The 12,616-nt window shown below is 47.4% G+C and overlaps 1 protein-coding gene across 3 annotated transcripts in view; it reads left to right on the top strand.

Annotated features, from left to right (window-relative positions):
• The window catches only part of oprl1 (opiate receptor-like 1), an 84,162-nt gene that overhangs the window by 53,661 nt on the left and 17,885 nt on the right, over positions 1–12,616 (top strand). For all 3 annotated transcript variants that reach the window (XM_076878327.1, XM_004567620.3, XM_076878329.1), the window contains 3 exons: positions 5,296–5,383; positions 5,516–5,698; positions 6,163–6,247. In XM_076878327.1, coding sequence (XP_076734442.1) covers positions 5,296–5,383; positions 5,516–5,698; positions 6,163–6,247 — 356 coding nt within the window. The remainder of the gene's footprint in view (positions 1–5,295; positions 5,384–5,515; positions 5,699–6,162; positions 6,248–12,616) is intronic.

Genomic DNA, 12,616 nt, shown 5'->3' with positions numbered 1-12,616 from the left:
CATGGCGAGGAGGCTGCTGCACATTTGCTGCTGCACAGGCTTCACGTAAAGCAGGGTCATGCTTTTGGACTGAAGACAGGTTCGTGGAAATGTCACAGCTTTTCACCGTTTTTCGGTATCATATAGACAAATTAGATGTGAGAGATTAGCAGTCATGGATGATAGCGACTGAGGTCGCAGGGTTCGTGTTCACCCTCTTCAGGTCTTTATTTGACCTGACTGTGTGTCGCTGTGTTGTCACAAGTGATGGCAGGGACTCAAGCACAGAGCAGGGTTCAGTTCCACAGTTTATTTACACAGTCACCAGGTGCAGAATATATACGGTGGTGGAAATCCAGGTAGGGGAAGCTCTCTCACACTCACTCTCAACTTCACACTACAACTAACACACGTCCACACGGCGGTAGGTCACAGGTCCGGGAAAACTATACACAAAAGACATCGGTTACACAGAAGCACAGATTAACACAAGAAAACTTCACTGAAGGCTCACTCAGTCGCACAATCATCCAGCGATGAGACTGCCTGCGTCCCAGCCTTAAATGCAGGCCAACAGGTGTGTGGGCCAAGGGCGGGAGCAGTAAGCTCCACCCAGGCGGAGTGGCGAGAGAAAGGGGGAGAGTGTAATCAAAAACACATGTAGCCTTGCAGGGCCGGCCGGCAGACGCGGGACCATGATGTTAGCAGGATTACTGTTAAACACATCGGAGACGTCCTCAGGGGTCGGGCTTGGATCCCTTTACAGACGTCCGGTACCTTCAGATGTACGCACCAAAAGAAATGAAGAGAAACCGGGAGGAATTCTGGTCAGTTTCCAGCTGTGATGGAGAGATGCAGTTTGTTGTGTTGCTGACAGGCAGACTGACTGAATGATGATCTTTGTCCTTCATCCTGATTCTGAAGGGTTTTCATGAAGAATCATTTCTGCGCAGCACGCAGAGGATGGATCTGTTTCTTCCTGAGGATCTTGTCTTGGGACGCTCTTTAAGCATCCGCTGCACGAAGGACTCGTTTGTCTTCAGTGCTTGTGTTTCTTACTGTCGGCGTGCTTTTGCAGTGAAGCACACAATCCTGCGGTAAATCATCAAAGCAGCAGAGCTGATGAAACTCGGTGCAAACGCTGTAAAAAGGTTCGTGTGTGTTTGTGAGAAGACACGACTGCCCGACGCTTCTCTGAGCTCCGGCCTCACCGGTCACTCTCCTCTTCCTTTGTGCCCACGAGCACTGAACTCATAATCAGCATTTCAGGGTTTTTTAACTACAGCAACAGAGCAACAGAAGAGAGAGGAGGTGGAGGTGGAGAGGAGGGGAGATGTGGTCCCGATGTGAAAATGGGCGGAGAGCTCAGCTGAACACCATAAAATATTCTGTGTGAAGACTCCCGAGCTCCCGGCAAGACTCCAGCATGCACAGGGAAGGAGGCAGCAAGGAAAGACAGAAAGGAAGGACCGAAGGAAGGAAAGAACCGGGCGAGAGATGAAAGCAGCTGATTGGAGCTGGGAGGTGGAGCAGTGAAGAGCAGCAAGAGTGGAAAGGTGGAGGAGAAAATAAATGATAATGATAATAGCAGACCGAACGTGACCATGGTGAGAGTCAAAAACAGGAAGTTTGACCTCCTGCCTGACGCACCTGCAGCTGCTTCCTCCACCTCTCTGGCTGCGGAGGCTGCCGGTGTTTAAGTGGAGCAGTAAATTCATTTTTTTAGGGTGAAATAATCCAGAAGCACATAAATAGAAATTACAGTTTTTGCCCGTTGCCTGAACACATTTTGCAAAACTTTGCTCATTGTGCCAAAACCCTAAACACAAGTAAACATGACACAACACTGGGAAATATACCATTCACATCTGCACCAAATTGAAACTCTACTCTCAAAACCTAAACTCTGCTATCAAAACCTAACATTCCTTTGTCAAAATGTAACTCTGTTGACAAAATGACACATACTTGCATCATATGCAAACACTTACAGAGCAGGAGGAACACACTAGTCTACTTTATATAAAGCACTGCAGTCTTTGATTTCCATTGTTCATTCAGAAGGCATATTTTCAGGAGACACATTTGCAAACACCCAAAAAAGCAAATAGACCTACTCAATATTGTACATTGCAGTACCATGAATTCAGATAAAGCAAAAAAAACCAAAACAAAAAAACCCCCATAATACAGTAATAGAAAAAACACTATACTGTAAACAAAAAATCATGACAATTGTGCATACGTGGGCTCATGGATCCCGCCGTCTGTTGGGGTCTGGCCACAGGACCTCATCAACATCGCAAGCAATGTCTTCTCCCGCTGGGCACCGGGGAAAATATCCTCTTCCATGTCAAAACCATCCATGGATTGCTGTCACCTGAATGTCACCGCAGGCCTGTTCCATTGCCTGCAGAAGAGGCATGCAGGCATGTAGTTGGCGGTCATATACACGCCATCTCCAAGCCGAAAAAAATTCCTCTATAGGGTTTAAAAATGGTGAGTAAGGGGGCAAGTATACCACTTCAAGTTGACTTTGGTTGGAGAACCAGGCCTGGACCAGAGCAGCCCGATGGAAACTGACATTATCCCATATCACCACAAACCTGGGCTGATCTGCTCTGTTCTGTACAACTATATCATGGAGAGCATCTAGAAATGTGAGTATGTGTTGGCTATTGTATGGACCTAGTATTGCATGATGGTGCAGAAGCCCTCGAAGGCATATGGCGGCACATAATGTGATGTTTCCCCCGCGCTGCCCTGGGACGTGCACAATTGCCCTTTGGCCAATTACATTACGACCCCGTCATCTTGTTTTGCTCAGGTCGAATCCAGCTTCATCAATGAAAATGAATTCATGAGGCTGTGCAGCTCCATCCATGGCCAAGATTCTCTGAAAAAAAGGGGAACATATCACTGTACTACAGTGCTACACATACAGCACCCTCACCCCATCACACAGGTACCTGTGTAGCTCTCAGAATGGATCCATGTGGTACTGATATGGTACATATTCAGCTGCTACTGGACTTCACCAATACTCTATTGTAAATGTAAGGGACAGTTACACGTACCCGTACATATTCAGCTCGAAGTCCTTTGACCCTGTCACTGTTCCTCTCGAATGGGACTCTGTAGAGCTGCTTCATGGTGATGCTGAGTTTTCCCAAGATGCGTCTGATGGTGGTGATGCTCACATGGTCTATGTTGCTGAACACTCGCCTGTCTGCAAGTATTTTCCGTCGTAGCTGGTGGAGACGGATGGCATTGTCTGCCCTCACTAGGTCCACAACAGCAAGTTCCTGCCGTTGTGTGAACAGGCGTTGGCGTCCTCCCCCAGAAGGTCTTCGAGTCATTCTAGAGAAATACAACCACATATTGTCATCGGTTTGCTTATTTTTCTTACAGTACTTTACTGTATATACTGTATCATCCACTGTACAACACTGTACTTCAATATAAGTAATCATGGTATGTTTCACAGAAACTACCACTTTGGCTGCAAAAGGAGCATTAGCACCCTGCAGTACCCTGCACACTTGATATGGTAACTGTAGAACAGTACTATAAAAACCATCTGAGTAGAGTAGAAGGCAGTGAGATGAAGACAGACCTGTTTTCTAGTCGGAATTTTCTTATTACAGATGCCACTGTGAAGCGGCTTAGATGTGGGTGGACTCTCTGCCCAGCTTCCCTCATAGTCAGGCCGTGGTTGATGACATGGTCCACCAAAGTTGCTCTTATATCATCAGAAATATGGGTCCGTGCATGGCCTCTTTGACCTCCTCTTCCTCTTCCTCTTGCTCTCCCTCCATCCATGCTTGCAAAGTTCTTGAATTGGCTAAACTGAGGGCTTTTTGTGGTTGGCTAATTGGTGTTCAGTTTTGCAAGTAAGTGCCTTCAGGTGTATATTTGAGTGGTTGCAATTACCCGATGTGTTTTGTATTTTGGATACATGTGTTTTCCAAATGGCACCCTGAAATTTCATTTTTGAACGAAGTGTCTTATGTATGAAATAGAGTGTAGTATGCAGGACCATGTGTGTTGCATAAAGGAGTAAGTGTGTTGCATAATTGCAACCAGAGTGCAAAGCAGCACTTTTGTTTAAGGTATGGGTACATGTGTTTGGGGTATGGTAACAAAAGCTTCAAGTTGTGTTACTTTAGTCTAAGCATGGGTTTATAGTGTTCAAGCAACGAGCAAAAACTGTAAGATTTCCCTGGATTAATATTGTGACGGCTGAACGTCGCCGCTCCTTTGCCTCTCTCAGCCGCTCTCTATGAATCTTCATCTCTCAGTTTTGACCTTTAAGACCTGATTTTAACTTAATAAAGGCGGCTTCCTGTGAGCTGCAGGTGGAGACGGAGTCAGAGGGCTGAGTACAGCAGGGATACATCAGAGGGAGGCAACGAGAGGCACGAAAGCATAAAAGAGTGAAAGACACAGATGTTGGGATGTAAAGGAAGCGAGGAACATAAAACCGAAGCTGGAGAAACAATAAGAGGACTGAAGAGGAAAGGAGGCAGAGGAGGAGACGAGAGGAAGAGTGGAAGAAAGAAGGGGATGTGCTGAGGAGAGAGAGCGAGGGTGAAACCGGCTGGGGGCAGGGAGGAGGTTTGACTGCACTGCGTTTTCTACACTTGGTTCAAAGTTGCAGCAGCCGATGCGCTCGGATAAGACGCAGGTCACATGACTCTCCGCTGCGTGCTTCTGTTCGTGTTTCCTTCTACACCCCAGATGTCTGCCATCCTCCCCGTGGTTCCTAAATTAAGGTTAAAAAAGCAGAGCTTGCTCCTCACCCGACTGCTTCTTCTGCCGCCTTAGACCTGGTTTTAGATTTAGGCTCGGCTCAGGCTTACGGCGGGCGCTGTTTACAGGCTCAGGCGGGTTGCTAGGTTACAAACCTGTCTTCTAGGCGTGGCTGTGTTGACAGCGCCTCCTGCTGTCTCTAAAATCACATACGTGACTAAAGTGCGTCACATGACGGTTCAAGTTTGAAAATGTCGCATTGAAACTGAAGCTCGCGTTCACGCGGCCTCCGTGGGAGGTCACAGGGCTACGCGTGCCTCCTGCAGTCTGGTTGCTGAACAGCTGGAACGAGTGCTCCTCCTCATCTGCCACAATAAAAATCAAACAAACTAAAAAAAATGTTTTTACAAATTTGCCACAAGTCCCTCCCCTTCTTGATTTTGATTGGTTGGTGACAGTGATGAACTGAGAGTGGTCAGCGGGGCCGGTGGTTATCTGCTGTTGTCAGGTGCTTCACTGAGGTGTGTGTTTGTGTGTCTGACTGAACTGATTCTTCTCGCTCAGGTACACCAAGATGAAAACAGCCACCAACATCTACATCTTTAACCTGGCACTGGCCGACTCGCTCTTTCTGGCTACGCTACCTTTCCAGGTACGACATCATCTGCACGCGTGCAAACTCTGTAGGTTAACCACCTGTTCCTCTAGGAGCTCCGGCTCTGTGACCCTGAGCAGGATAAGTTGTGTGATTCACGCTCAGACTCTGCTTTCTGGATGTTTCCAGGGCACTGATTTGTATCTGGGCTTCTGGCCATTCGGGAACACTCTGTGCAAAGTGATGGTGTCCATCGACTACTACAACATGTTCACCAGCACCTTCACGCTGACGGTGATGAGCATGGACAGGTACGTGGCTGTGTGCCACCCTGTCAAAGCGCTGGACATGAGGACTCCTCACAAGGCCAAGGTACGTTTTATCCTGCTGTCATAAAAAGCCGCCGCTGTGACATCACCGTCTCGCTCCTATCAGAGGGAAACTTTGTGTTTGTTTAGTCTAAATTAGTGAAACGTTATGAACCAGTGAGCAGCTTCCCTGACCTTTCTGACAATAAGCTGTCTTCAGCCAGAGGAGTTGCCTCCTGCTGGTCATTGTGTAGAATGCAGGTTTAAAGAACTTTTCAGAGGTTTTCTACGTTATTTTGACTCTTTTTATAGACGTATCAGGACCTTAAAATATAAAGCCCTGATTGGCTGTAAACCCCTTAAAGGCTGAAATATAAAATTCCAGTTTTCTCGAAATGGAGAGTTTATTGATCCATCTGACAAATTTGTTTTCAAATTTTAATTTCCGTGTATGACTCTTAATTTGTGTAAAAATGATGATGTGGAAGTCTTAAAAACATTAAACTGTTCATGTCTTCATGTGTTCAGGTGGTGAACATCTGTGTGTGGGTGCTGGCGTCCGCCTTCGGAGTTCCAGCGACGTTCCTGGGAAATGTGGAAGAGCACGAGAACAGTACGCCACGCGCACGCACACACACGCGCGCACGCACACGCGCACACACACATCTCAGTGTCACCGAGGACCACAGGCTGCAGATCTGACGTGTACGTCCTGCACAGCTCCACGTCTACATAAAACCATTATCATCATCAGCTGCAGCGACCTGTTCCCATGAGCACTTCATCTGCCTGCACCGTAGGGCATTGAATTTAATCACAGCTTCGGGCTGTAGGGGAATTTAATCCTAATGACAACTACGAGTGAAACATGGCTGTTAACGCTGTAGCACAGCACCCTCACTCCTCTCTGTTCCAGTGAGAAGCTCTGACTCTGTGATGTCTGTTTCCTGCTTACAGCAGATAGACAGACTTTAACGCTAGAACATGCAGACTGCTGTTATAATGTATCTGTATAGCGCTTTACTCGTCCCTAAGGACCCCAAAGCGCTTTACACATCCAGTCATCCACCCATTCACACACTGGTAATGGCAGCTACCTTGTAGCCACAGCCACCCTGGGGCGCACTGACAGAGGCGAGGCTGCCGGACACTGGCGCCACCGGGCCCTCTGACCACCACCAGTAGGCAACGGGTGAAGTGTCTTGCCCAAGGACACAACGACCGAGACTGGGGCTCGAACCGGCAACCTTCTGATTACAAGACAAACTGCCAACTCTTGAGGCACGATCGGGTTAGCTATTACGCTAAGCATGTCCCGCCTCCTTGGAGCGTAAAGATCCTCAGTCTCTTATCTCTCCTGAGGACACGTTAGTGGGTGGAACAAAGAAGAACCTGAAGTGAGGCAGAGGCTGAATTAGAAGGCTGTACTTCGCAGCGAGACGTGGCCATGCACTGATCTGAACCTTCAACACAGAGCGTCCCTGCACAGACTGCACCTTCAGATACTTCCATAAAGATGAAACCCTAATTAAATACAGTAACGTGCAGCTTTACACACTGCTGCCTGCAGAGAGGGTGTGATCAGTATCTGCTCCTTACTGCTGTCACTGCGCGCTGTCTGACTAATGCTGTTAACCAATGTCAGCATGTCTTTATCACCACTTTGACTGAATAATAAAGCAAATAATGCAGAACTAAACTAAAGTGACACGAGGCTTTCATTTAAAAGGAGCCTGCACACGTGCAGGTCAGTGTCGCCGTACCGGTGCAGATCACGAAAGACGCTGCATCGTGTTTTATTCATGAATGCACTGCAGCAGCAGCTCTGCACCACAGCCCTGCATCTTGGGGTAAACTCATTAATCACAGGTTTGTCAGCCGGGAGGCCCACGGAGCTTTGTGGTTGCTTTTCACAGTCACAGGGATTCCACTAAGTTTTTATACCTAAACTCTTAAAATTCACCAGGTTATATAATAATTTCATCCTCAGATGATCACTGTAATAGTATAATAGGTAACATTGAAGACAGGAGTAGCTTTTCAGGCAGACTGTGGTCCTAACGTCACCGCGAGCTCTGGCAGGACACCAGCAGACTGAGGATACAGGTGCCAGAGCCATTACTGCGCCCCTTCAAAGGGAGGCGGGTGCTCAGGAAGGCCTCTTGGACGCCTCCTCTTAGAAGTTTTCTAAGCAGACCCAGAACTCACTGGAGAGACCTCATCTCTGTCTTGTCTGGCTGTAAAAACCTGGATAGTGGAAAATACTGCACGGGAGGAGCCCAGCCTACCCTGTTGCCAGTACAACTTCGCTTTGGATAAGAAGAAGGAAGCTGGTGCACGGCCCTGCTATGTACACATCGAGCAGGAGCAAGTTTTTGATGCTCACCGGGCTGCAAGAAGATTCAGCAGCATCTCTGAAGAGTTTACCCTCAACCAATCAGCACAGACTAATCAGCGATCACTCCCAGAGGAGGAACTTGTTAGACTCTGAGCAATAAGGTGTGCAGATCAGTGCAGCCTGTCTGCAGACGTGTTAAACTTTCCAAGAAGGGAGTTGAACGCTGTGTTTAGCATTAGAACTCACTCCATCAGGAACATGTGGCCGCGTGCTGCTTTAGGTCTGTCTGGGTCAGCGCGGCTCGCCATCGTCAATAGAGCATCCACCTGTGACGGGCTGGGAGCGAGACCATAAACCTGCTTCGTCGCAGCACTGCGGGAAGCCACGTGCACGGCTTTGCTTCAGTCAGGCCGGATCAGGTTCTGTTCCCGTCAACTGTGCTGAGCTCAGCCCTGACAAGCTTTTCATTTTGGCTGTAGCTCAGGTGGCAGAGCCGGTCAGCCACCAATCAGAAGGTCGGTGGTTCGATCCCAGGCTGCCTGCTGGCTGCATGCCAAATATCCTTGGGCAAGAAAGTAACCCCACGTTTGCCTACAGGTGGTGGTCAGAGGGCCCGGTGGCACCAGTGTCCGGCAGCCTCGCCTCTGTCAGTGCGCCCCAGGGTGACTGTGGCTACAGTGTAGCTGCCATCACCAGTGTGTGAATGGGTGGATGACTGGATGTAGTGTAAAGCGCTATACAAATGCAGGCCATTTTATTAAAAGCTGAGGCATGGCTGCAGATCAACTGCAGGCGCGTTAGAGTCAACTCAAATTCGTCTCTCTGCGTGAGACGTCTCAGGACTGCTGAGGTGAGTCTTCAGACAGCGAATGGCCGAGCAAAGCGGGATGTTATCAGGCTTGCCGTTTCCTCATGACTGGAGTGTTGATGAGTGCTGACCTGGTGTGAAGGCCCGACTGGGCTGGTAAAACAAACTTTGTTTCACTTTTCTCAGCTGTTTTTGCTTGGCTGTGTCTCTCTCTGAAGTCTGTGCACAAACATCCGTAATTATGAAACCCACTGCGCTCGTTCCCAGGACGTACTCTGAAGCCTCTTTGTTGATGCTGAGCATGTCTGTGCTCTTTAACCTGCTCTCTGCTGCTCGTCATTAATAATGTGTTTCAGCGGCGTTTACCTCACTTTGTCCTTCAGCGTTTGGCGTTTTGACTGGCTGCTTAAGCTTCGATGGAAATTCTCATCATTATTTATCGTCTGGCGTAAAGACCTGGAGCACACAACAGCACTCCAACATATCGGCAGGATCTGTCAGAAGAGCTCTGATCCCCTCCCAAAAACACAAGCAACAAATTGCAAATGTTGGGCACTGGTGAGGCTCAGACGGACTTTAATCACTAACACGGCTCGTTTGGTGACATCTGACATGCTCTCTGTAGGGAGCCTTCAGCAAAGGTTTTAAAATGTTCATGAAACTGAATTTATTTGTTTTTCTGGACATGAACACAATTATTTTGAATCTAGTCTCATATTTTGTCATGTCCTGGGTCAGTTGACCCACTGTTTTGATGTCATTTTGTATTATGGTTTATGTCTAAGTAGGGGTGGGCAATAGAAACGGTATGAAATTGGCCAACAGTAGAGATTTTGACTGTACCGCTCTACCACGATAGCGCATATTGATGGTTTGTTTGTCTTGGTCAAAAGCATTAGGGGTTAGGGTTAAACAACATCATCTGCAAATTATGTTGCGCGACAGTAACAGTGAAGAGACGAAGCACGTTTTGGAATATGGGGAAAGCCAAAAACTGCGCTTCCTCCACTTCCGTAACATTGATTCAATAATGTTGAATTCTCTCACAGCTGCTCTGTTCCCGTGTTGTTGCAGTATATTAATGACCACTAATGGGAATAAATGGCCTGTATTTGTAAAGCACTTTACTCGTCCCTAAGGACCCCAAAGCGCTTTACACATCCGGTCATCCACACATTCACACACTGGTGATGGCAGCTACATTGTAGCCACAGCCACCCTGGGGCGCACTGACAGAGGCGAGGCTGCCGGACACTGGCGCCACCGGGCCCTCTAGTAAATAGTAACTATAATTAATTACTTTTTCAAAGTAACTTGCCCAACACTGTTAATGACTAACCTTGTATTGTGGATGGATTATCTCAGTTGTTCTCCTGACTGAAGTTTGGTCCGTTTACAGCATCCTGCTATGCGATTGCATTTGTTTAACCATCAGGAACCTTCACGTTAACTTTTATCAAGTGGAAAAAAGTTAGCGTTCATACTCCAGCTTCACTGTGTATATGCTATGCTAACATAGCTGTGTAGCTAGCTACCACGTAGCACATCATTATATACCAGCTAGCCCAACTTCAGTAACCCACAAACGTCACTGCTGTTTAGGTTTCTGTCTCCATTTGGGTTAGTTTAGGTTAATTTTGTTTTTCTTTGACGTTCCAACAATAAAGTTGTGTGTTTGTGTCAAGTCCTGCCTGACATTTGGGTCCAATCCTGCCTGCTCCACATACAGTTCATGACATATTAGCTCATTCATGTGTGCAAGAAGAGAAGTTCTGGAAGTTCTGGAGGGTTGATGTGTCGGGCTAATGATTCCTGTTGATTTGTTTCATCATAAAAACTTGTGAGACAGTCTTAGAAACAGGCGACGGTTTATATTAAAATGACATGAATTCAAACCGCAGGTTGATTGGTTACTGGGCTGATGAGTTACCTCTGAGTCTTGCAAACATCCAAACAAATGCAGAAAGCGTTGAATGAGCATTTACTTTATTTATGTTTATTGTGTGAACTCTAAAACAGCTCGTTGGAAAGCTTTAAAGGAAATCCCAGTCTGATGGCAGGAATTCTGATCAGAGGCTCTGGCTGAGCGTGAGCGATTCAGTTCAATTTTATTTATATAGCACCAAATCACAACAGCAGTCACCTCAAGGTGCTTCATAGATACAGAGAAAAACCCAACAGTCATATGACCCCCTATGAGCAAGCACTTTGGCGACAGTGGGAAGGAAAAACTCCCTTTTAACAGGAAGAAACCTCCGGTTCAGGGCGGGGCCATCTGCTGTGACCAGTTGTGGTGAGAGAATGAAGACCGGATAAAGACATGCTGTGGAAGAGAGACAGAGATTAATAACAGATATGATTCAATGCAGAGAGGTCTGTTAACACATAGTGAGTGAGAAAGGTGACTGGGGTGTGAACAGATTCTGCAAATGAGCTGAAAAAGTGCAACAAGAGCCACTGAGCACGTGCTAGAGGACAGAGCTCTGCTCTTATTGGTGCACAGACTCCATTTACCCATTTACAGCAGAGCGCCAACGGGCCGCCGCTGAAGCAGCCTGTAGCACAGTTAAAACATCGTCGTCATCCTTTCTGTTCTTGTCAGCAGGTCCTGGCTTTGAATCACAAACCAGGACACGAAGCCTTGTTTCTGCTCCAGATGTTCAAAGGTATGAAATGGTTGGAAAGTTTACGTGTTTGCCACATCTGCTCTCAGACGCTGCTCTTCATTCCTCTCCGTATAGACCCGGCGGTTTCTGCTAAATGCCTCCACCTGCTCCTTCTCTGCACTCTGAGCCCACTCAGGCACTCATATCTGGTGATGTAAGTCACACGCGTTGATATTTATGAACTCATATAAATGAACAACCCTGCAGGCCTGTGTGAGAGGGAAGAGTGGAGCTGAAGCTCAAACATAAACGTTTGTCTCCTAAAAAGGTCAAAATATCCAGAGAATGCTGCTCAGTTCAGTCGCACGCACAAAAAGAAGCTTTTCTCCATCTAAAGGCATCTACACACCAACCCTGAACGCAGACCAACACAGACCAACACAGACTCACACAGATTCACAGAAACTCACACAGACCAGCACAGACCAACACAGACTCACACAGACCAACACAGACCAACACAGACTCACACAGATTCACAGAGACTCACACAGACCAACACAGACCAACACAGACTCACACAGACTCACACAGACCAGCACAGACCAACACAGACCAACACAGACTCACACAGACCAACACAGACCAACACAGACTCACACAGATTCACACAGACCAAAACAGACCAACACAGACTCACACAGACTCACACAGACCAGCACAGACCAACACAGACTTACACAGACCAACACAGACTCACACAGACCAACACAGACCAACACAGACCAACCCTACTCACACAGACCAACACAGACTCACACAGATTCACAGAGACTCACACAGACCAACACAGACTCACACAGACTCACACAGACCAGCACAGACCAACACAGACTTACACAGACCAACACAGACTCACACAGACCAACACAGACCAACACAGACTCACACAGACCAACACAGACCAACACTGACCAACACAGACTCGCACAGATTCACACAGACCAGAACAGACCAACACAGACTCACACAGACTCACACAGACAAAAACAGACCAACACAGACTCACACAGATTCACACAGACCAAAACAGACCAACACAGACTCACACAGATTCAAAGAGACTCACACAGACTCACACAGACCAACACAGACTCACACAGACTCACACAGACCAGCACAGACCAACACAGACTCACACAGACCAACACAGACCAACACAGACTCACA

The sequence above is a fragment of the Maylandia zebra genome, linkage group LG20 (assembly GCF_041146795.1).
Source record: "Maylandia zebra isolate NMK-2024a linkage group LG20, Mzebra_GT3a, whole genome shotgun sequence".
Taxonomy (NCBI): domain Eukaryota; kingdom Metazoa; phylum Chordata; class Actinopteri; order Cichliformes; family Cichlidae; genus Maylandia; species Maylandia zebra.
This window is presented reverse-complemented; position numbering and strand designations above follow the sequence as displayed.